General features: G+C 38.8%; 1 protein-coding gene across 3 annotated transcripts in view; it reads left to right on the forward strand.

Moving 5' to 3' along the window:
* Positions 1–1,862: 1,862 nt before the first annotated feature.
* AOAH (acyloxyacyl hydrolase) overlaps positions 1,863–24,945 on the forward strand; it is a 186,186-nt gene continuing 163,103 nt past the window's right edge. Inside the window, exons 1-2 of one of the 3 annotated variants that reach the window (XM_070787839.1) lie at positions 1,863–2,460; positions 20,573–20,668. In XM_070787839.1, the coding sequence (XP_070643940.1) occupies positions 2,334–2,460; positions 20,573–20,668 (223 nt within the window). In that variant the 5' untranslated portion in view covers positions 1,863–2,333. The remainder of the gene's footprint in view (positions 2,461–20,572; positions 20,669–24,945) is intronic. The other 2 variants (XM_070787837.1, XM_019958765.2) reach the window with 2 other exon arrangements.

Here is a 24,945-nt window from a genome sequence, read left to right on the forward strand (position 1 = left end):
TTCTTTACTGCTGAATTACCAGGTAAGCCCCAGCAGGCCCAGAGCCTGTGCCAGTGGCTCTTTCTGAACCTATGCAAAGATTCCTCACCCACCTATTGTTAGCAAACTACCCTCTGTGCTCCTGGAGGGCTGTTCTGTACACAGATGGTGTTCAATAAGTGCAGCCTTTAATAAATGCAGGCAGTATCATTTTCCTATATCTTGGCCTGCAACTACTGTGAATGTCTTATAATAATTCTCTTGAAATCTGGCCTCGGGTGCAGATTTCCTCATACTCCTGCTGGGATAGCAGTAACCAAAACTTTGTTTTACCAAACACTTCTTGCAGGACACACTGCTTTATAGCATGAATCCATTGTCTAATTTAGTCCTTCCTAGAATCCTGAGAAATATTATTATCCCAACATAAATGAAGAAACCAAAGTTTAGAAAGGTTCCACCACTCGTCTAATACTTGACCTAGAAGTGAACATCAGACAGGATAGCTGAACAAGTATCTTTTTGTCTTTGCAGGCAGTACTAGTAATAACTCTGATTCTGCCTCCTCAGGAATTCTCTAGAATTTCCCTGGGTCCTGACCCCTCTGGTGGTCCTGGTGACCTCTAGAGCTTCCCTTGGCCACAGGGTCAGGGACCTTGCAAACCAGCAGATCAGCCTCAAAGGAAGTCAAGGGCCCTTGATGAGCAAGACATTTTTGGTAGTCATTGACCCAGCCAGTGCTGGGGACTTAAGAAGGGAAACACTCTGGTGTTTGTCACAGATTCAGAAATTTGACAAATTGGCATTTGTTAAACTGATGCTTTCTCAAGGAATCTTCAAACCATAAAAATTGGTATCTCCTACATCCTAGAAAGAATACAACTCCAAAATTCTACCTGCTATTTAAAATGTTACTCCTTAAGTAAAAGCAGGGGGAGGAGGAGGAGAAGAAATCTTTACCAATTTTGATTTCTAGTAAATGTTACTAGAAATATTATATTTAATTAAAATTTTAAAACAATTAAATAATTTTTAATATTTTTATGTATTTGGCTGCTCCTGGTCTTAGTCACTGCATGCAGAATCTTTAGTGACATGGAAACTCTTAGTTGCAGCATATGGGATCTAGTTGCCTGACCAGGGATAGAACCCTGGCTCCCTGCTTTGGGATCATGGAATCTCAGCCACTGGACCGCCAGGGAAGTCCCTTGATAGCTTTTATAATATTTTATAAAGTCTATAACAAGCTTTCTTCAGAGCCTAATAAGGGAGAATGTTAATTGCTTGATCCCTAGACCCATCAGATTGCGGCCATTTGCCCCAGTCTTCTTATCTTATTGGATAAGAAACGGCTTGTGACCTTGCTGTATCCTGTTTTAGAACAAAGCATTTAGATTATATGTCTTTATCTACAGTCTGGTTGAGTTTTCAGTTAGTTTTTTTTTTTTTTTTTTCCTTGTAAAAATAGCATTCGGTTCTCAACTTCAAAGTAGAAAATCAGCCTCTCAAAAATGAATGAATCATTCTCAGGTGAGGGATCTGAACATACTTTGAAATTCTTCAGAAAAGAGATGTATCATACACAGCCAAGTAAAAATGAATTGATTAATTTCAGCTCATTTTTTTTCTTATTAGATTGAAAATCCACCAGTGCCAAGTGCCCAATGACTATCTCATTGGTCATTTTCTGAACACCAATGAAAGGCCCTAGGAAAACTTGACCCTTGAAGGAATAATCCAACATTTCCAAAGGAAAGCAACTACTTGACCAGAACATTCTTTAACCACCAAAGGAGCCTGATCTCAGCATATAAAACAGTTTAGAGCAAAACTGTATAACTTCTGAATATAACAGATGGTAATTTTTACAGTCTGAACACTGCTATCAAATTGCTAAAGTGTTGTGTGTTTGTGGTTGAGGTTTTCTTCTTCAGTTTTACTTTTAGTTTAGCTTTGTTTTGCAAGAAAGAAAGAGGAAGAGCTGCCTAACCAGCCCACAGGATGATTCCGGGAGGCTTCGAGGTTCCTAGGGTTTACCGCCACTGACTTCAGCCAGCAAGTGCAAAACCACTCTTGGCTGCCTCAGATGCAACCTGTGGCAGCTTTTCCTTCAGTTTGCAGCTTAGAAGAATTGTGCACCAGGGGCTCCTCCAGCTCTTCCCAGACCCAAGACGTGCGGCTCCCTGTCTGGGTTCTGCGTAGTGAAAAAATGTGTATGTGAGTGTGGTGAGCGTGTGTTAAAGGACAGAAGAGAAATGGAGAGAGACTAATCAGTTCTTGGGCCTCAACTTCAGCATCCTTCAGCCTGCAGCTTCTGTCACCAGCCTGAAGTCTCCTGATATAATAGCTCTGAGATGAAGTCTCCTCGGAAACTCATTATGGCTGCTCCTGTGTTTTTTCTCCTGACCCTTCACACCTTGGCCTCTTCAGGCTATGGCAACTGGCCTGACACCAGACACTCCAATGGCCATGCCTGCATAGGTAAGTAATTATTCTGTGCATTTTTTTTTAAAACAAACTCAGCTCTTTTTACTTCTTATTTACTTCTTTTTTGATATATAAATTTATTTATCTTTGGCTGCACTGGGTCTTCATTGCTGTGCTCAAACTTTCTCTAATTGCAGTTAATGGGGGCTACTCTGTAGCTGTGGTGTCTGGCTTCTCATTGCAGTGGCTTCCTTTGTTGCAGAGCATGGGCTCCTCAGGTTCGGTAGTTGTAGAATGCTTGCTTAGTTGCCACGAGACATGTGGGGTCTTCCTCAGGTATCAAATCCGTGTCCCTTGCATTAACAGGAGGATTCTTAACCACTGAACCACCAGGGAAGTCTTATTCTGTGTATTTTTAATGTGAATATCATGGGGTCAAAATCTTGGCTTTCATAGAAAACCACCTATTTAATGGCATCCATGGCCAAAAGAATCCAGTTAAAGTATCAATAACCTCACTAGCAGAGAAAAATTTTGAGTCTTAAAGTAAGCATTCACTCTGTATGCAAATATGCGTGTATAGAAGTGTGCTATATAGTTGCTAGCTTGAATTAAAAGTGTTCCACCTCATTGGTGATTGAAATCTTCTCCCCTTGGATGGCAACTATAAGAGCCTGAAATTCTCAACTGCCTTTCAGGACAACAGGCAGCATTATATATCAGAAAGAAGGTAGACTTTGACCTTTGAACTGCTGCCATCCCCATCCTCTGCTCCATCCTGTACAATCTGAAACTTTGAGCAACTAACTTAACACTTCCATGCCTCTGTGTTACCAATGAAATGAGGCACATAATACCCACTTCATGGGGATGCTGTGAGAATTGAGATCATACATGTAAATTTATGGTGTTTGCACACAGTAGGGATTCAGCAATCTTAGTTTTGTTCTTTCTGTCAGTGAGTCCAGAGTTGACAATAAACAGTCACCTGAAAACATTGAACACTGGCTGAGATAAGGCTCTTTCACTTAGCTTTTATTAAAGTATTTTATTTCCAAGTTGTTGTTTGGTGTTTTTGTTTGTTTGTTGTTGTTGTTGTTTTGGAGAGGAGTAAAAGTAGGGTAAGACCTTTGATATTCATATCATACCTGGAGATTCCCAGCAGGCTTTCACAGGGTCAGTCCATGGAGCCAAAGTCTGAGTAGTAATTATTCAATGAGCAGATCCCAGGAAAAGAGCCAAGAAAAGAACTCAAGGGATAAGCATAGTGGCCATCTCTTACAAATGAAAAATTGGGATACAGAGTGTGACACATAAATTATTTCTGGAGACTGTAGAGAAAATATCTGATTTAGTCCTATTTCTTGAAAAAAAAAATCATGATTTCCAGTCATTATACATGGTAAAGAACACATCCCTGGTTTAAAAGTCTTCTTTTAAATTAAAACCTTAAGGCCCAGATTCCATGAGAATCTATTCTTCACAGACCTGGAAACAGAGATCTGTGGTCCCATTGGAAACATGCCTAGGAGGTTGTCCCCACTCAATATTTGGTTCCATCCAATAATTATTTACCACCTTCTTTTTTCTCAAAACAAATACCTCAAGCTTATAAAATGAAATGCTCTTGAGAAAGGCTTAAGTGAAATCAGTTTTATTTTTAGGATGGTTGAACTGAGATAACTTGGTCTTACACTTCCATAAAGTAGACCTAATATACTCATTTCCTTTCCTGCCCCATTCCCAATGAGGCTCAGAGAGTTAGCAAGAGGTGTTGAGGGGATTCCTAGGATGTGGTTGTTTTGATTATATTTTACTGCAAAACAAATTTTAAAATAACCATTTGGTCATACCACAATTTTGTGGGTCAAGTGTGTGCCTTCAGCAGTTGTGGCGGTGGGAGGTATCTCCTGAAAGGGGACCTGGGGATGCCCTTAGTCACCGGTCAAATGTGGAAGTGTCTTAGGAAGCAGCAAAGTAAGCTCACTCCACTCTCAGCTGGTGGTAAGAGGGAGAGCCTCTTGGAGAGGGTGGGAGTAAAGGAGGAGTTGCCTGTTGGACTTCTGTTAATCCCAACAACTTTCAGATGAAAAAGCAAGACTATATGCCTTCCAATTTACTGGCTCCCATAATCCAGAGTTTGCACATAAGAGGTCAACCCACACAGAGAGGGATTCTCCTTCTGGCTGTCAATCTAACTTCCTAGAAGAAAGAATCTGGGCTAAGTCTTTAGATCAGTGAATAAGAGGCAGGTGGGAGTGAAGAGAGCTCACAGTGCAGATGTGGCTGCCAGTTTCGGGGAGGGAGTTGGCAATGCTCACGGAAGTGGGGACTGTCGTGACTGGAGAGATGCTCCACAAGGAGCCACTGTAGAGGTTACTGAGTGACTGAGCGAACATCCCCATCATAAACAAACAACCGCAGTGCCTATGTCAGGAAGAGCCTTTGCAGTGGGAACCAGCCAGCAGATCTGGAGGGCATGGCCTTGAACATATTCCAAAATCAGAACTAAGCAATGCAAAACCCTAATGGCCTCTTTCCCTAGTTTTACCATAATTTCTTTGCACTGAACTATACATTTCATTTGATCACCAAGCAAATTCTGATTCTACTGTGCTGGAATGGGCAGGGCCTCTTTCTGCTGCTTTTCAAATGTTATGAAATCAATATTAAGTCATGTTCATTTTTGCAAAACATTATTTTCTTTACATGGATGATTTAGGGGCAAAACAATCCTTACATTTCGAAGTCATTGACATTTAAATGTATTCATTGACTTTTGAGGTTGTTTTTGTTTTTTGTTTTTATTTAAGCCCTATTTGGTGCTCAGGAAGCTTTTTAAAGAGTTTTAAAAGAAAACAAAAAACCTTTTTTCCATCATTCATGTTTGGTTAAGTATATATAATGCCTTGGGAGTAAAGTTAAAACCAACCCCCACATCACACATACAATGGTCAGGGATGATTTTATGTTCGAATGATAAAGAGGAAATGATCCTAAGCATTCAGCCAGCGGGAATGGTAAAGTAACAATGTCACTGACAAAAATAGGAAAGATTTAGACAGAGCCAGCAGAGAAAGTTGAAAATCTATGATAACAATTTACATGGACAGAAATTTTATTTTCTCTATTTTTCTATATCTGAACACTTGTTCATAAACCATCACAGTCACTGCTGAGGACAGAAAACATTTCATCTTTCCACTCGTGGGTTTAGGTTTAGTCTCTCCGGATAATTCAGGGCTCTTTTCCTTCTCCCCTCTCTGAGGGTTGCTCTCGGTTCTTGGGGAGAGACTGTGTGTCTCCCTGACACTTACAGTCCCCGGCCCTCAGAGCTCCCACATGGAAGTATCATGGCTGGTGCAGCTCTTTGGCTGGTATTGGCAGTCCGCAGTCACTCCCTGCTGGTGCCTGCTCACCTTCACCCTCACAGGCCCTGCTGAGGCTCGAGGTGTAGCCATTTGCCCTCTGGTTCCCAGCTGCAGCTTCATGCAACCTTCTGCACTTTGTCCCTCACTTTCCCGTTTCCCCTCTCCTAAATCCTCTATTTATATTTTTAGATTATCATAGAATTTAACCCCAACCTTGGCGCAGATGGTAGGTTTATGATCACCTCAATTTTTCACTAAGCTCACATCTGCCTTTTGTTTTTCTGGCTTGTTCTGGGGTCATACCCCTGCAGAGAAGACCCACAAAGACACTCTAGAGAGAGGGGCACAATTCTGGGGAAAGATCCCAAAGTGTGCAAAATTGAAAAACAGTGGACAGTATGCTTTTCCTCAAGAAGAAAGTGAATAAATTCTTTTTTGGAGGGAAAGGGAGACACAGTAAACTAGATTATAGTTTAAATATATTATGAGAAAGAGGGAAAAAAAAATGTCACAAAACATTAAGTGGAGTGAAATCCCCCAGAAGTTATAATGTACCCACCTTTCTGTTTATATAGCTGTTATCCCAGATAGGATGAACAGAGAAATGCTAATTGTGGTTGTGTGGTTATCTGTGAGTAATGAGGTTACAAATGATTTGTAATTTCTTTTCAGCGCTTTCTGAATATTCCACATTTTCTAGATGAGCTTGCATAAACAATAGTAAGACATGGTGGTTAAGAGTAAGAGAGCTTGGACTCTGGGCTCAGACTGTCTGGATTTGAGTCCTAGCTCTGCCTCTCTGTACATACGTGACATAAGGGCACAGCTTCACCCTCTGTACCTCGTGTCCCCTGTCTATAAGATGAAATTACATGGGACTTGCATCCTAGGACGGTGTGGAGGCTTAGGTATATGTTCATACCGCTGTTGTGTCTGACTCTTTGCAACCCCATGGAACTGTAGCCTGCCAGGCTCCTCTGTCTATAGGATTGTCCAGGCAAGAATACTGGAATGGGGTGCCATTTCCTCCTCTAGGGGATCTTCTTGACCCAGGGATGGAACCCTGGTATCTTACATCTCCTGCATTGGCAGACAGGGTTTTGTTTTTCTTTTCTTTTTTTTTTAACCACTGAGCCACCTGGGAAGCCAGGGTGATGTGGAGTAAATACACATGAAGGACTTACAACTGTGCTCAGTACATAGTAAGTACCCAAAGGAGTTGTGATTATGTACTCTTTGGGAAATCAGTAAAAAACAATTGAAAATATGCTATAAAAGGCCTAAAATTGAACCTAATATAAAGCAAAGAGGCCCGAGCAAACTGAATAATTTCTTGTCAATCTTTATCTGCGTAACTACAAATTCTCAAATCTTGGCTATCTTATTGAAAGATGCACTTATGGGGAAAAAAAAAAAAGCGTTCATAGTCTATTAGCTTTCTATTGCTGTGTAATAAATTGCCATACATTCTTCAGTTTAAGACAACGTAAATTTACTGTCTCACAATTTCTGCACATGAGAAATCTGGACATAGCATAACTGGGTTCTCTGCTCAGAATTTTACAAGGCTGAAATTGAGATGTCAGCTGGGGTTGCAATGTGAGTTGAGACTCAGGTCCTCTTGCAAGTTCACTGGTTGTTAGCAGAATTTAGTTTCTTGGATTTTCAGGACTGAGGTCCCATGTACTTACAAGCTGTCAGCCAGGATCACTCTCAGCTCTTAGAGGCTACTCCTTTACAAAGGAAGTTAACAACATACCTATTTCTTTAAGAACAGCTAGAGGGAAAAAAAAATCCTCTGTTTACAGGGTTGACCTGATTATGTTGGGTCCAATAAACTTGACTAACTCAAAGTAGACTAACTAAAGTCCTTAACTGCATATGCAAAATCTCTCTTATCCTGTGTGCTAGGTCGCTTTAGTCATGTCCAACTCCGTGCGACCCCATGGACTGTAACCTACCAGGCTCCTCTGTCTATGGGATTGTCAAGGCAAGAATACTGGAGTGGGTTGCCATGCCCTCCTCCTAGGAATCTTCCCAAACCAAGTCTCTTATGTCTCCTGCATTGGCAGACAAGTTCTTCACCACTAGCAACAAATGGGAAGCCCCTCTCTTATCATAGAACATAACATAATCACAGAAGTGATATCCAATCACATTCTGAGGTTCTGCCCTCACTAATCTTGTCATTCTGCCAACCACTCATAGAAATGATTAAAAAAGAAAAGTCTCCAAACTAAATGCTAAGGAGTATTGCAAAAGAAAATGTATGTGACTGAATCCCAAAGTGATTCACCAAATAGGCATGACTATATAGAGGAAATTAATAGATGAAGAGAATGCTGTGGGTTGAGGGTTTTTTGTTTTGTTTTGTTTTGTTTCTGAGGGGGAAGGGGTTGATAGTCAAGATTTTTTCTCCCAGCCTTCACACTTAGAATTTGAAAAGAAAAATAAATTACTCCACTATTATTCCCTTTCTCTAATAAACTAATTGTTCTTCAATGTTAACAAGACAAATCTTCCGAATCTTTCCCTGGACAAAGTCCTTTTTTTAAAAGTATGATTCCCACAATTTAAAAATGTCAAATGTAAATTAAAACAGATTAGATTGCCCTTTAACATAAGCCCCAGATTCTTTCAGATATAAACAAGTGCAAGAGGGAATTCTGATTATTATGGTATGAGGGGCTCGTGAGCCCTCTGTGCAAAAGGCCAAGCATAACTGGAAAGACTGTCTTAAGCAACCATTTTGGGACACTAAAAATCAACCATTGGACCACAGTGAATTGAGGAATGTTTATTCTTGAAAAACTGCTTGCACTTCAAGAAGAACAGTAAAACTCTGACCTTTTTGCCTGAGGCTGCTCCATCTACCCTGGCCCTCAGCTTAGTTAGTGAGAACAGTAGTTTCATTACCGTGGAGCTGTCTGCAAAAACCAGCAGGTCTACTGCTAATGGGACAGGCTTGATTCAGCCAGGATTCAAAGATGGCTTTGTTGGCTAAAAGTGATGGACTCTGTTGGGAATTAACAAGGAGAACACGCAGTTTGCTAGCTTAAGGTTTTGGCCCTAGGTGAGACAATGACGATCAGCCAGAAATTTCACAGTGAAGCCCTAGTAATGTGAGCATCATAGAAGGCCAAGATAAGGTCTCCACACATCCCTGACTGATTTGGAAACTGCAAGTGTTGGGAAGACCTGAAAGAGCCTAAGAAAAGTAAAGCCAACTTAGCCACAACTTTGAATGTATTCACCAACCCATTTAAATTCATTCCCTTTTTTTCATAAAATATAAGAGGAAGGAATACTTTCTAGATCATTCCATCTTTTACATTAATATCAAATCCAGAAAAAGACATCACAAGAAAAGGAAATAAGAGACTGATATCCTGTATGAACATAGACACAAAAATCCTTAAAAAAACATTAAAAAACTGCATGCAGCAACATATAAACTAGTTTATACCCCATAATAAAGTACCATTTATCCTAGGAATGCATGGTTGTTTTAAGATCTGAAAATCAATTAATAGGATATATCAGATTAGTAGAATAGAAGCTATAACTACATTATCATCCTGATAGAAACTGAAAAATAATTTGACAGAATCAATCACCCATCCATGTTAAAACCACTCAAGAAGTTATGAAAGAAAAAGGAACTTCCTTAACATGATATAGAGCATCTATGAAAACTTATTACTAATGTTATATTTAATGAGGGAAGACTGAGTGCTTTTCTCTCAAAATCAGAAACATGGTAGATGTCTACCTCACCACTTGTACTTAACATTGTTTTGAAGATTCTATTCAGCTTAATAAAGAAAGAAAAATAATTTAAGCAAGCAAATTGGAAAGGAATAAGTAAAACAATATTTTCAGACATGTTCCTGAATATATAAAATCCTAAGGTATTTACAATAAAAGTACTAGAATTAGCAAGTTTAGCAAGGTGGTAAGATTCAAGATTAATATAAAAATTAATTATATTTATTTATATTAACAGCAAATGTTTAAGAACTGAAATTAAGAAAACAATTCCATTCATAATGTGATAAAAATAGGAATAAATCGAACAAAAGAAATGTAATTACTCTATACTGAAAACTATAAAACATTGTAAAGAGAAATTAAAGGTGCTTTACAGAAAAGGAGAGATAACTTCAGGCTAATGGATCAGAAGACTCAATAGTGTTAAGATGGCAATACTCCCCACATTGATCTAATAGACTAAATACAATAACTTCAAAATCCTAACATCTTTTTTTTTGTAGAAATTGGCAAGCTGATCCTAAAATTTGTATGGAAAAGACAAGAAGCCAGAATAGCCAAAAATTTCAAAGAAACCAGTTAAAGAGCTGACACTGTCTGATTCCTTACTCCAAATCATACATAATTATTAACTCAAAATAGATCTTAGACCTCAAGGTGAAAACTAAAACTAAAAACTTTAAGAAAAAGTACAGAAGAAGAATCTTTGTGATTTTAGACTGCGTGAAGACTCTTAGATACGACATCAAAAGAACTATACAAAAAGAAAATACAAGTTGTACTTTATTAAACACTTTGTTCTCCAGAAAACATCATTAGAAAGTGAAAAGAATATTAAGAAACTATATTCGCAAATCATATAGACATCACTATAGCAATTATTATTTTAGTTAACACAAATGACAATTTTCACTTTCAGAATCCAAAATTTTAATGTATGCACTGTGATAGTCAGCAGTGTATAAATTTCAAATTTCAGTGCATCTGGGTAGGAATCACTAGCTAGCCCATGAGCAGTTGAATCACTACTTGTCTGAAAGGCCTCAGGTATATTGCTTAACCTCTCTGAGTCTCATATTTCTCATCTGTAAAATGGGAAGTACCAATCTCATGAGGTTGCTGTGAGGATTAAATGAGATATAGTTTGTGAAAACACCTAGTAGAGAGCTGAAAGAACAAAGGTCTTTTCATAATTTCCTTAAGCTGATTGAAGTAGAAGGCAACTATTAAAAAGCTTATTCAATGAGATATTGTTTGATAAAATACAATTTATTGGTTTTTTTTTTTTTGTAGCTATAAAAGAATATATGACTTCCATAGAGATTTTAGAAAATACAGATATTTTTAAAGAATGTAATGAACTGTAGTCCCCAAAGTCAGATGATCACTATTGATATTCAGGTATATTTCCTTGCAAAACCATCTAGGTTTATATTTATAATGAGTTTAGATCTTGTTTTATTGTTTTATTTAATTTCTAAATTTGGATTGTTAAGTAGACAAGTAAAAGTAAACACCTTTTTCTTTCAACAAAATGTGAGAAATTTGGCAGTAGTAAGCTGTTGCTGGCAGGTGAGAACTTCTCAAGTTAGCAATTAAGTTTGTGGATAAAAATGATTGGGCATAGTCTAAGATTATTTTTCTATCTATCCATTTACTCATTATTTGTCTACCCTTCTTTCTATTCATCCATCTGTCCATCTATCCACCCACCCATTAATCCATCTTCTTCTATCCATCCATCCTCTATCTTAAAATTCAAATATAAAAGTAAATGAAAAAATAAAGTTATATTCTTCTGAAAGAAAATCTGATTGGTTAATTTCTTTGATAATAAGATCTGACTTTGCCATTTAGGTTTATACAGAGGACATTTTTCATAGCTTGAATGAACTATATCTGTGGCTCCAACATTTGACAAAAATGTCTATGAGGTACACAATAAGATAAAGAATTTTACCTCAAATGTTGTATAGGCAAAAGTGTATTGAAAAGAACAATATTTCAACTTGCCAATTATTTCTGAGCATATTAGTTTTTAACAAGATCTCTTTAAGTGAAATTGTAGTAGGTAGAATTAAAAGGTAAGTCTTAGTAAAACTTTTTAAAATATTTCTCAGACATTGAGAAAGTGAAAGGCTCCATTGATTGGGCAGCAAATGTTTTTGCAACTCAGTTTTATCAAGTTTTTTGCTTTCAACACAATTGAAGGGAGACTTAATAATTTTCAGTGATTGATCACTTTCAGATTTTTGACATTTAACTCAGAGGAGTTAAAGAATTGAGTGACACCACCGTATCAGAAGTCCTTGCATTCTCTTTTACTTCTTTAAGTAAGCATGTTTTCTCAGCTGTTATCTCTTTAAAAATGAAAAATAAGAACGTTGGGGTTAGCAGATGTAAGCTTTTGTATATAGAACGGATAAACAACAAGGTCTTACTGTATAGCATAGAGAACTATATTCAATATTCTATGATAAACCATAATGGAGAAGTGTATATTTAAAAAAGAATGTATATGCACACATATATATATCTGAATCACTTTGCTGTACAGCAGTAGTTAACACAAATTATAATCAACTATACTTCAATTAAAAAAAAAAGACATGATACTTGACATGAACCTTGTGTCTTTACAAGAGTAAGTAATATTTTTCAAAAGATACAGGTATTAATTGAAATAGTCCAACCATCTCATTAAAAGATGGAATTCCAATAAAATTTTACCTTTATTATTTAGAAATTGTTTATCAAATTAACAATACATATTGCTTAGATAAGTTAATTTTACTAATAAAGAAAAATCTATCCAGAAGAATTTTTAAAATACTTTCAGTGTTTTATTCACAAGAAAGTAAAGGTTTTATTTAAATTTTATACATATTTTTAGCATGAAAAAATACCTTCAACCATAAAAATACACTATATTGGGATAAAACTCTAGTGGAAGGAAAATTCAGTGAAATAGACTTTTCACTGAAATATGAGTTCAAGGAAAGGAATTATCAATGCAAATTTTTCACTGTGAAAGAAGAATTTGATCATATATTTTTAAAGTAGATGAGAGTAAGTATAAGTCATTATAATATTTAGATTCTTTTGGATACATATGGAAGATTAATGTATTTTTTCTATTGTAATATTTACAATCTTCCTGGGATTGTACCCCTTGCAACTAATGGAACTTATACCCCTTAATAATATTTTAACATCCATTAAAATGTAGAAGGGTACATAGCTTTTCAAATTTCTTTTGGGGGTTCAGAGCAAAATGTTTGAAAACCATTAATCTATATTCTAGTGGAGAGGGAAATGGCAACCCATTCCAGTATTCTTGCCTGGAGAATCCCAGGGACAGAGCCTGGTGGGCTGCCATCTATGGGGTTGCACAGAGTCGGACACAACTGAAGCAACTTAGCAGCAGCAGCAGCATATTCTAGAGCATGAAGCTGGTGGTCTGTAATCTGAGCTTCAAGCCTCTTCATGATCTATCTCCTTCCTAACTTTCTTACTCTTCCTTTCCCATGGAGCCTGGGCTCAAGTCTTGGCCAGCTCTTCTCATTCTCACATTCAGTTCTTTAGAAATACTGCTACTCTCTTCCTGAAGTCCTTTCCTGCCTTTTTTCTGTCAAATAAGGTCCTCCCATCTCGTAACACTCAACTCCTCCAGGAAAATGTCACTACTTACCAAAGGCAGCGTTAGTTTCTTCTTCTGATGTGTTCCCAAAGCACTAATAGGTCCCGCCACCAAACACTTGCAGGTTGCAATAACTAGATTATTTTTCTAATCTTCAGCATTTCCTAGTGTCCTGTGCTCTCCTATTCTTTGTATACTCAAGCCTCTGAGCACGTAGTGGGCACTAGTAAGTACGTGTTGAATAAGAACAGGATGGATCGACTCCCAGTGTCCTCACTGTCTTTTCTTTATCATTGTTTTCTATGTATTTCTAAATTAGCCAAGCACACTATTCTGTATTTCTCAGCACAGGCTGCTAATTGCCTCTTGCTGCTTTGCTTGGACTCTGCACCCACTTGGATGCCCTTAGCCTTGTTCTCACCAGTAATCATCCAATATAGTGCCTCTTTCACTGCCAGTGTTTTTGGGAGAGATGGCAGTTTGAAACTCACTGAGCATTTTCTCATAAAAATAATATTCCAGGTGATGATTGGTTTAGGACACAGAGCCTAATCTGCCCAAATACATTGAAAATACAAAATATCTATAATAAAAGTAAATTCAACCATAGAAAAGGAAAAAGACTAGTGATGTTACATGTTTTTCAAAAATAGGTTTCTGAGCTTCTATTTTTAAAAAAGAGTCATGGAAGATACGTTCTTTACCCTATGATGGTCCCAGCAGGTGGGGTAGAAACTAACCTGAAACATCTACTCTGCGCCAGGCACCATGTGCATTATATGTGTTGTATCACTTAATCCTCACAAGACTTTTGCCAGGTTTTCAGATAGCCTTTGCCGAATTACAAACCTCTGTGTACTTACACAGCAATCATTTATTAGCTTGCAAGCCTGTGGGTTGGCGTTTTTTGCCTGGGCATTTTTCAGTGACCCTTGAGCTGGTCTTAGGTAGGCTCGCTACAGCTGCTGCACTCAGTTTGTAGATGGTGGAATGATGAGCTGGATATTTAGAATGGCCTCATAGCAACTAACACACACACACATTCACAAACCTGGTAGTTGGCAGACTATTACCGGACTTTCCCTTCATGTGGCCTCTCCAGCAGACTAGCTCAAGCTCATGGCTGTGAAATTCTAAATGGGAAAAATGGAAGATGCAAGGCCTCTTGGGGTCTAGAGTTGGATCTGAAAAGCTGTCACTTCTACATTCTACTGATCAAAGCAAGGTCACAAGGCCAGATTCAAAGGGCTGGAAAATAGATATCACCTCTTCATGGGAGGAAGTATAAAATGTCTGTGACCATTTTTAATGTATACCGCACAAGGGCATTTTATTATTCTGTTCTGTGGGTACCAAAAATCTGGGTTCAGAGAGGTTAACAATCCCACCAAATATAACAACTCACAAATGATAGAAGCAAGATTTGAATCCAGGTCTGTCTGAGCCCCAGATTCTTCACTCTCTACTGTACCCTGGTTTCTCCCTTCTCTTTCCTCCCCTCCTGTCTCTTTTCTTCTCCTACCCTCTTTCCCTATCCATGTCCAGACTGAGAGAAGGAAGCGGACAAAAAGGTGAAAGTGTAGTATTCACAGATGGGCTGTGTGCTACCCTATCTGGCTTGGTAAATAATATCCTAGGGAAACAAGGCTGGCTGCAGGATCATTTTAGGTGGTTGTTTTCCTACCTTTCTTTCTTATTTCCTTTTCACCAAAGTGAGAAAGTCTGGGTATAAAGGTTGTTGGTTAGAATTACAACATATAAAACTATAATCTCTGCTCCCACCCGATTAGGAAAATCTGAGAACAGAATTTAGTCATTTGCGGAGGGGCACCAGGTTGGGGGAGATGGGTCATATGGGAAATGAACTGAAAATGTCATGCTGGTCCAACAGGGATGCAAGGACAAAAATCCAGGTGGGCTGTGACTCTAAAACCTGTGTTCTACACTTCTCTGGTACCCAAACCAGAAATGAAAGAGTCATCCTTGATTCTGCCTTCCTCACATTTCTCATCAGTTCCTTAATAAATCCCCTTGGGTCAACTTCCACAGTAGATCCCAGATTTGTCTATTTTCTTCCACTCCCACTGTCTCTCGTTACGCTATCCAATAAACCATCATCTCTCCCCAGGCCCAAAACAGCCTCCTTCTTCATCCCTCTGCCCCCATATTTACCATCTAAGATCCTTCCTCCTCAGGACAGCCAGCATGATATTTTCAAGACACAGATCGAATGGAAACAGTCTTCTCCTCAAAAACCTATTCACAGCTTCCCATTCCTCTCAAGTTGAATCCTTACCTCTTTGGCCATCTACAAAACTCTGAGAGGGCAGAAACCATATCAGCTTGTTCTCAGGGTGTACTCACAGCTCAGCATGGTGCCTGGCATCCAGAAGGGACCCAGACTACATTCTGGGTTCCAGTCTCAGTTCCTTTGCTCACTAGCTACATACTTGGAAAGGACCTAACTTCTCTGAGCCTCTGACTTCTGGTCTGTACAAGAGCAATAATTCCTACAGTGATGAGTAAAGTTGTTGTGAAGTTTAAATGAGATGAAAATGTATGCAAAACTCTTTGAAAATGGCAAAGAAGATTCTAGCCATGTAATGAATTATTTATGCCCCAACCCAGGGTCAAAAAGGAAGTGTAGTCACGCCGACTCTGGTTCTGATAACTGCCAGGTGCTTTCAAGGCTTCTCGATGAAGTGCAGGCTTCAGACAAATGGGAAATCTAATAGACCTCTCTCTGCAGTTGGCCGCATCTCCAGCCAGCACAGATATAATTATAATTAGAGTTTTAAGAGTTCTGTTTCATTTCAAAAAGATTCCATGGTACAGTCTGCAGTCTACCTGAGATGTGTGTCTAGAAGCAGATTCCTGTAGCAGGTGTTTTTATTCTAGCCTATTTGCTTCTTTTCTTACAATGTCAAGGGTGTCTGTTTCTATTATACTCATTATTTTCAGATGCCAGGTGAGAAGAGATTTTCCATATGGAAGATTTCAGATGGTGACCACTGAGCAAAATACATAGTTCTCACCCACTCTCATCACTTCTTAAATGAACAGTAGCTTGGACAAACTTGCTTCAGCAAACCCAGGCCTTTTTATTAGCAGCCAGAGAATAGTCTATAATGGGAAGAAATTACTCTGCTCATGCATTTCTCCAAGGGAAAACATTTTTTCAGCCTGTCAAGACAGTGAAACCTCTTATTAGAAACTATAGCAAAGTCAATTTCTCTATTCTTGTTACTAAAGGATTCAGGACACACCTCACTGCAGACCCTAAATTAACAACCCAAGGGGAGTTGAGCTCGGTGGAAATGGGCGGGGATGTCCAAGTGAGTGGGACTCAAATCAAAGCTGAGCCCAGCACGGGCGTTTACATATTTCAAGCCCCATTACCTGCTTTTCTGCAGAGTTCTTTTGATCATAACAACTCTTCACTAGGCAGAGTGGCGATAGTGGCAAGATATACCCAATCTTTAGAGACAGTTAAATTTTGGGGGGAAGGGGTTCCTTTTTATTTAGGACTTGCCAAGTGGCACTATCTAATGACTTCCTATTTAAGTAAGTAGTGCTAAGGAGCCACGAAAATCATCAGTCCTTGTTGGGACTGCTCTGAGTAAAAGAAAACCTCACCTTTGTAAGGACAAAGAAGCAGGTTGGTCTCAAGCAGCACAATTCTCTTTGCATTTGTCCTTCCATGCCAAGGATGAAAACAAACAGGTATGTACCTGTGTGTTTCAAGTCCACTCTGGGTGACAAATGCTGCAGCTCCTTGATGAGACTCTATGAAGTGACTGCTATGCAAGAGCTCAACCCAACCTCTACCGTGTTCGTCTTTGATCCTGAGCTGTGTGTCGTGACTATTTGCTAGAGAATCTGCTGGTTAACTTAAGAGAGGGTGCTGGTTGTTGCACAGCAGGATGAGAAGTGGAGCCATGTCCTGCAATGAGATGGAACAAAGAGTAAGCAATGTCATCCGTGAGATGACGGAGCTAGAACACAAAGTCGGTTGCATTCATTAACCCTTTTCTATGGAGGTCTCTACCAAGTGACAACTGAATTGTGCCTCAGGTGGCTCTCTAGTCAGTTTGCTTCCAGTCAGCCAACATCTCTTATCTCCTTCCTCCAAGCCAAGTACTCAAAGTTAGAAATAGGAAGACCCCAATCCTTCCCAAAAGGAACTTACACTCTAACTGTAAACTCTTTTCTTTTTTTTATTTTAATTAGAGGCTAATTACTTCACAATATTGTGGTGGGTTTTGCCGTACATTGACGTGAATCAGCCACGAGGGTACATGTATCCCCTTGTCCCAAACCTCCCCCCGACCTCCGTCCCCATCCCACCCCTCTGGATTGTCCCAGTGCACCGGCTTTAAGTGTCCTGTCTCATGCATCGAACTTGGACTGGTCATCTGTTTCACATATAGTAATATGCATGTTTCAATGCTATTCTTTCAAATCATCCCACCCTCACCTTCTCCTATGGAGTCCAAAAGTCTTTTCTTTATATCTGTGTCTCTTTTGCTACCTTGCATATAGAGGTGTCATTTCCATCTTTCTAAATTCCATATATATGCATTAATATACTGTATAGGTTTTTTTTTTTCTGACTTACTTCACTCTGTATAATAGGCTCCAGTTTCATCCACCTCGTTAGAACTGACTCAAATGTGTTCTTTTTAATACCTGAGTAATACTCCATTGTGTATATGTACCAAACTTTCTTATCCATTCGTCTGCTGATGGACATCTAGGTTGCTTCCATGTCCTAGCTGTTGCAAACAGTGCTGTGATGAACATTGGGGTACACGTGTCTCTTTCAATTCTGGTTTCCTTGGTGTGTACACCCAGCAGTGGGATTGCTGGGTCATATGACAGTTCTATTTCCAGTTTTTTGAGGAATCTCCACATTGTTCTCCATAGCGCTATACTAGTTTGCATTCCCACCAACAGTGTAAGAGGGTTCCCTTTTTTCCACACCCTCTCCAGCATTTATTGTTTGTAGACTTTTTGATAGCAGCCATTCTGACTGGTGTGAGATGGTACCTCATTGTGGTTTTGATTTGCATTTCTCTGATAAGGAGTAATGTTGAGCATCTTTTCATGTGTTTGTTAGCCATCTGTATGTCTTCTTTATAAACTCTTAATAAGAAGTTCCAGAAGGTTAGGTAACTTGTTCAAAGTTACACCATTTTAAGTGACTAATCCAGTATTTGAACTTTGTTTTTTAAAAAGTTTAATTTTTATTTCAAAGCTTCTCCCTTTTCAACTATACCACACTGCATCCTCTTATAACATTGCAATATAATTACTTATAATTATTTTAAATTGCAGTTATTAAAATGTATTTAGCTCCACCTAACTTAACAAGTGATTAGCAGAGACATAAATCAAGATTGAAAAGTGCATTATAAATTTTAAAAAATTCAAGTATATTATATATATTTTGTGTTTAAAAGTGAAATTTGTTTATCTCTGGATGATTTAAGTGATGTTTATCCTTTTAACACTGCTGTATATTTTAAAAATATTCTGAAATGAGATTGCATTGCATCCATCTTTTGAAAAAGTGTTAGTTGCTCAGTTGTGTCTGACTCTTTGTGATCCCATGGGCTGTAGCCCACCAGGCTCCTCTGTCCATGGCATTCTCCAGGCAAGAATACAGGAGTGGGTAGCCATTCCCAGGGGATCATCCCAGCCCAGGGATTGAACCCCAATCTCCCACATTGCAGGCAGGAGTTTACCATCTGAGTCACCAGAGAAGCCCCCTTTCTTGAAAAGTTATTGGTAAAATAAAACAAAATATACATGAAAATGTTTTTAAGACTGTATAGTGCTAATAAGTATCAGCTACTGAATTCACTGCAATGTAATAAAGCCCTCAATGCATGGATTAAGTTAAAAACACACCTAATCCACCTTGGTAATTGAAGTTGAATGCCCCAGAGGAAGATGGTCCCAGAGCAGTAAGACTGTGGTTATCAAGGTTGAACTATCTCAGATTTCGTGAGCCCAGCTTTACTGAAGGGTACAGAACAACCGAGGCCAAAGCCTGATCAGGTGTTGCAATGTCTAGAAAGGTGGAAGTTTCTTCTTCTTTGTTGGCAATCTCTCATTCTATGGGAGGTTTAATTTCTTTCTGTCTAGAGAAGCCCAGTTGTACTATTCACATCTGTTATCAGCCACTTTCCCTCAAGGATTCCTAGTGGGAATTTGGTTTTAATGACACTGCATGTGAACTTGGGTCCCAGCTTCTTGAGCAGATGGATAATAGTGAGCTGATTGCTGGGCCAGCCACCCTGGAACTTCTTTATTTTAGATGTAGTCCTTGTTTTGCCTCCTTGGAAACCAGCCTCTACCAATAAATTCCACTCCTCTTATCTCAGTGAAGCTGAACAGTTTCTTCTCAGAATTACTGATCTTTGAACAACCAACCCCTTGTGTATAGATGAGAGTCCCCTCCCTTTGGACAAAGAAGGTTTGGTCTTCCCTGGCAATTTAGGCTGGTGACAGAACGTTCTAGGGGTGTTAGCCTAGCAATTCTGCGCCTTAACCATTATCAAGGTAGCTTGAGAAATATATTATTAATTTAATCCAAGGTTCCTTCTGGACACTTATTGTATTGGTACATGCTTTCAAGCAGAGTGCTTTATAGCTGAGAGGTAAAATAATATTTTACAATAGTGTTTTGATTTCAAAGCCATCTTCATTTGTACTATCATCTCATTTAATCATCACAGCAGCCCTACAGGAAACTTAACTACTTTGCAGTGAGGAAGCCAAGGCTTAGAAAGGATACATGATAAGCCCAAGATTCAAGGGCAGGACTCAGTCCCGGGTCTTCTGACTCCAAATGTTGGGCAATTTCCACTGCTTTTCTGCAATTAAAAATCTGAGCCCAGGTCATAAGTTGAGCATGTGTAAGGTGGGGATGATCCTACTCACAGTGAAGCTATCTACGGCAGAAGGGAGGGAGAGCAGACAGCAGAGGCCAGTCTCTATGAGCTTGTCCTCAGCGCTGGCTGGCTGTCTTCTACACACTAACTCCTGTAAATGGCACCTCTTTCCCCCATATGATCAAAATGAAATGGAAATAAAGCAAGATTCAATTACTTCCCTGAAATCACATAGCTTAAAAGTGACAAAAGTCAGCTGATAACCTGTCTTTCTGACCCCCAAAGTCATAATTTTCTTATCATATTTCACTAAAAACTCAGCATATTCATTCATGTGGTCGATTATAAAAATCATGGCAAAGAAAAGTTCTCTGTTTTGGGAAGGTTTGTGTTCTTAAGGACACACACATATCCCCCTTTCTTCTTCCAGTCCTCCAGAGAACCTTTCCATGTGACATAGCTGACTTCTCTTCTGCTCCCTGCAGGTTGTGTGCTGGTGGTGTCTATGATTGAACAGCTCACTCAAGTTCACAACTCGACAGTCCAGATCTCAATGGAGAGACTGTGCAGCTACTTGCCTGGTAATGTAAAAAGGGTCACTTGGCTATGGGTCTGATTCTTTTCTCACTTGTGAGCCATCATGAGTGAATTTATACCCTACATGAGTTTACAGAGGAGAATCTGACTGTGTTCTTTCTGTGAGTTGATATTCTTATGGGGATCATAGGGATTAAAAGAAGCACACAAAAGAACACTCTAGGCATTTTTTTTCCCCAGACATTCATTTTCCATCATAGCAGAATGAGATTGCTGTGGACATTTAGGGAGCAAAATGTCAAATGGCCAATTTTTTTATGAATCATTTATAATGATTTGCCCACCTAGTGATCATGACCTTAAGTACCAGGAAGGCAAAAAAATCAATAATAAATAATTTTCAATGATTTATGTTAATTTAACCACATACACATTCTCAAATGCACATACATCCCTTCTAATACAGAGCTTTATTTAGTCCGAAAAGACAATGGATCTTAAAATTCCAAACTGGAAAATAATCTGGGAACAGTCCATTGATATGAATTGGAACTCAATAAAATCACTTACACATCCTGCAAAAGAAGGAAATAATCTGTGGTTTAAACAAATGGTATGCTGTTGTTGTTTAGTTGCTAAATTGTGTTTGGCTCTTTTGTGACCCCATGGACTGTAGCCCACCAGGCTCCTCTGTCCATGGGATTTCCCAGGCAAGAATACTGGAGTGGGTTGCCATTTCCTTCTCCAGGGGATCTTCCTGACCCAGGGATTGAACCTGCATCTCCTGCATTAGCAAGTGGATTCTCTACCATTGAGCCACCTGGGAAGCCTTTAAGCAAATTGTATAGTTGTTTTAAATTTCATCAGAATGAAAATATTGATTCTATTTCCCTTGTATTAGAATATTCTTAGGTGTACAATCACAATGAGTGAACTTCATTGAGAGTCAAATATTCATTCACTTAATGTTAAGGAACTAATTCTCCAAAGATGCCTACATTATTATTTTTAAGTAAGATAGTTGGACTCAAGACAGTTTTATCTTTGACTTAACAAATGCTCTGTCAATGGCATCAATGCACTTTTAGAAAAGTTATTGTTTACAGTCACAATGTACACTCATAAGCTCAGTTTTGTATTTAAAAATAAAAACTAAGAGAATATAATACACAAATACATTTGCTTGCAACGTCCCAGTCTGACTACTGCTAACATTTTGACATAATTGCATCATCTTTCTTTCATGGAATTAGAATGTGACAAATAAACTAGAAGGCGCTTTGGCCTCCCCTGATCCCAGTTTCGTAGTCCTTCTACCTCTCTAGAGAGAACCATTCATGTGAACTTGATGGGTATTAGCTTTATCAAATTTTATACTTTTACATTCACGTCATTGTCTATGAATCTATAGATGATGTGTAGTATTATCTATGGGTAATTTTTAAATCTTTTCCTGGTAAAAGGAAACAAATGCAGAAAACCACACAAAATAAATGTATAGTTTTATTAGCTATTGAAAGGTGAACATCTTTGTAAACAGAGTCCAGAGGAACAGGGCTGTGTTCAAAAAGGAACAGATTGGTGGCTACTCCAGAAGTCCCATCCACATGCTCCATCTCATCAAAAACTCCTCCTTCTCCCTAAAAAAAGAAAAAAAAAAAAAAAAACCTGCCTGTTACTATAATCATCCTCTTATATTGCTTTATAACTTTCTCATCCAACTGGGTATCTCCAGACACCATAGTTCTGTTCAGTTTTTAAATTTTTGATGTGTCTTTTAAGTCTCATTTTAATCTACCAGTTTCTTTTCCATCCCTTCCTTTTCCTTGTAAGTGAGCTATGGAATCTGCCCTGTAGTTTCTGCATTTTGTTGGTGCATCCCTGTGGTAGGATTGAATGTGTTTCTCTGTGTCTGTATTTCCTGAAAATGGCAGCTAGATCTGAGGCTTGACCAGACTCCAGTTTGATTTCTTCGGTAAGGCTATAAATGGTGTTTTCTTTCATCAGGAAGCCATCATAAGTGTTTTTCTCTTGTTTTATTTTTGTGATATTAGCACTGTTGATGCTCTATGACTGTTACTGCATTGGGGTTACAAAATGGTGCTGTTCTAATATATCAATTATATTTCATTTAGCAGCTGAAATACATTAGAGTCAGTTTCCCTCATCTTCATTATCATTTAGATATATCTTTAGATAGTTGCTGCTGCTGCTAAGTCACTTCAGTCATGTCCTACTCTTAGCGACCCCATGGACTGCAGCCTGCCATGCTCCTCCGTCCATGGGATTTTCCAGGCAAGAGTACTGGAGTGGGGTGCCATTGCCTTCTCCATTAGATAGTTGAGTTACTGTCTAAAGTTCATTCCTTAGAAGGGACTCGTGGGAACAATATTCCCTGAATTCTTGCATGTATTTTTTCTCCACAGTTACTAATGGTACTATTTATTCTAAGAAAGGCAGGGTAAAAGCTTGATTCTTTTTCTCTACTTGCCAGTTTTCAAATAATTCATTGCCCTTGTGGTATCATCCCAAACTAGTCATTTAGTCAGTTCAGTTCAGTCGCTCAGTCATGTCCAACTCTGCAACCCCATGGACTGCAGCATGTCAGGCCTCCCTGTCCATCACCAACTGCCAGAGTTGACTCAAACTCATGTCCATTGAGTCACTGATGCCATCCATCTCATCCTCTGTCATCCCCTTCTCCTCCCACCTTCAATCTTTTCCAGAATCAGGGTCTTTCCAAATGAGTCAGTTCTTCGCATCAGGTAGCCAAAGTATTGAAGTTTCAGTTTCAGCATCAGTCCTTCCAATGAATATTCAGGACTGATCTCTTTTAGAATGGACTAGTTTGATCTCCTTGAAGTCCAAGGGTCTCTCAAGAGTCTTCTCCAACACCACAGTTCAAAAGCATCAATTCTTCAGCACTCAGCTTTCTTTAGAGTCCAACTCTCTCATCCATACATAACTACTGGAAAAACCATAGCCTTGACTAGACAGACCTTTGTTGGCAAAGTAATGTCCCTAGGTTTTCTTTACAGTATCATTATGAACTCATGAATTCATATGCATTTGATGAGTTTTAGTCTACTTCAGTTATTATCCTTTTGAAGCTCAAATTTGTCTCATCTTTGACCAGTGGGAACTTCTGTAAGCTGACTCCTTTTGACATAAGTCTACATAATCATTGATAGCTTCCTCACTAACTGGTATGAGAGTTGTACTAGCCTGTCTCGTACATTTCCAAGCCCAGGCTTGAAATCAGTCATTTCTCTTAGATGCTCTGGTTTCTTTTAGTGGGAAATAGTATTAAGACCACAAGGTCTGAGTGCATAGGAATGTCATTGCTACTCAGTCGGTCATTCTTTCTAGACTTCTTCTGTTGACAGTGATAGAAAACATACATATATATATTTACTTATATTATTTTAAGATAATACATCAAATGAGTTCATCCTGTCACTTTAAATTCAAATTCAGGACTGCAGGATTTTTTCTTTGCATCTTCTGTCTCATATCGATATCTTCTTTCCACAGTTGAAGTCCTAACTCTTATGGACAAGGGGATTGATTAAATTAAAATATCTCATGATTACTCATTTACCTATTCTCCTTTTCACATACAAGAGGCTCAGGATGTCAATCTTAATTCTACTATTATTAATATATTTTATAATCCTTGAGAGCAGTTAAATTGTTATTTGAATATGCTTTCCCCATATCTCTACACTTTTTAATCATTGTACTGTATTATTTTAGCATACAGCCATTACATACAATATATACATTCCCTTTGCACCCTCATTTAGTTTTAGTTCCATCAGCAACTATAAGACTGATGTTCACCACCAGCCCTTATGCAGATGTCTCTCTAGTCGAGTTACTATCTAAAATTCATTCCTCAGAAACGACTCATGGGAACAATAGGCCCTGAATTCTTGCATGTTAATAACAAGCTGGCTTGTCCTTTATACTTGAAAGTCAGTGTTTTTCCAGATATAAAACTCCTTGGCATGTAATTTCTTTCCCTAAGTGTCGTAAATCGGAGAAGGCAATGGCACCCCACTCCAGTACTCTTGCCTGGGAAATCCCATGGACAGAGGAGCCTGGTGGGCTGCAGTCCATGGGGTCGCTAAGAGTCGGATACGACTGAGCGACTTCACTTTCACTTTTCACTTTCATGCATTGGAGAAGGAAATAGCAACCCACTCCAGTGTTCTTGCCTGGAGAATCCCAGGGATGCGGGAGCCTGGTGGGCTGCCGTCTATGGGGTCGCACAGAGTCGGGCACGACTGAAGTGACTTAGCAGCAGTAACAGCAAGTG

The sequence above is a fragment of the Bos indicus genome, chromosome 4, assembly GCF_029378745.1.
Source record: "Bos indicus isolate NIAB-ARS_2022 breed Sahiwal x Tharparkar chromosome 4, NIAB-ARS_B.indTharparkar_mat_pri_1.0, whole genome shotgun sequence".
In the NCBI taxonomy this organism is placed as follows: domain Eukaryota; kingdom Metazoa; phylum Chordata; class Mammalia; order Artiodactyla; family Bovidae; genus Bos; species Bos indicus.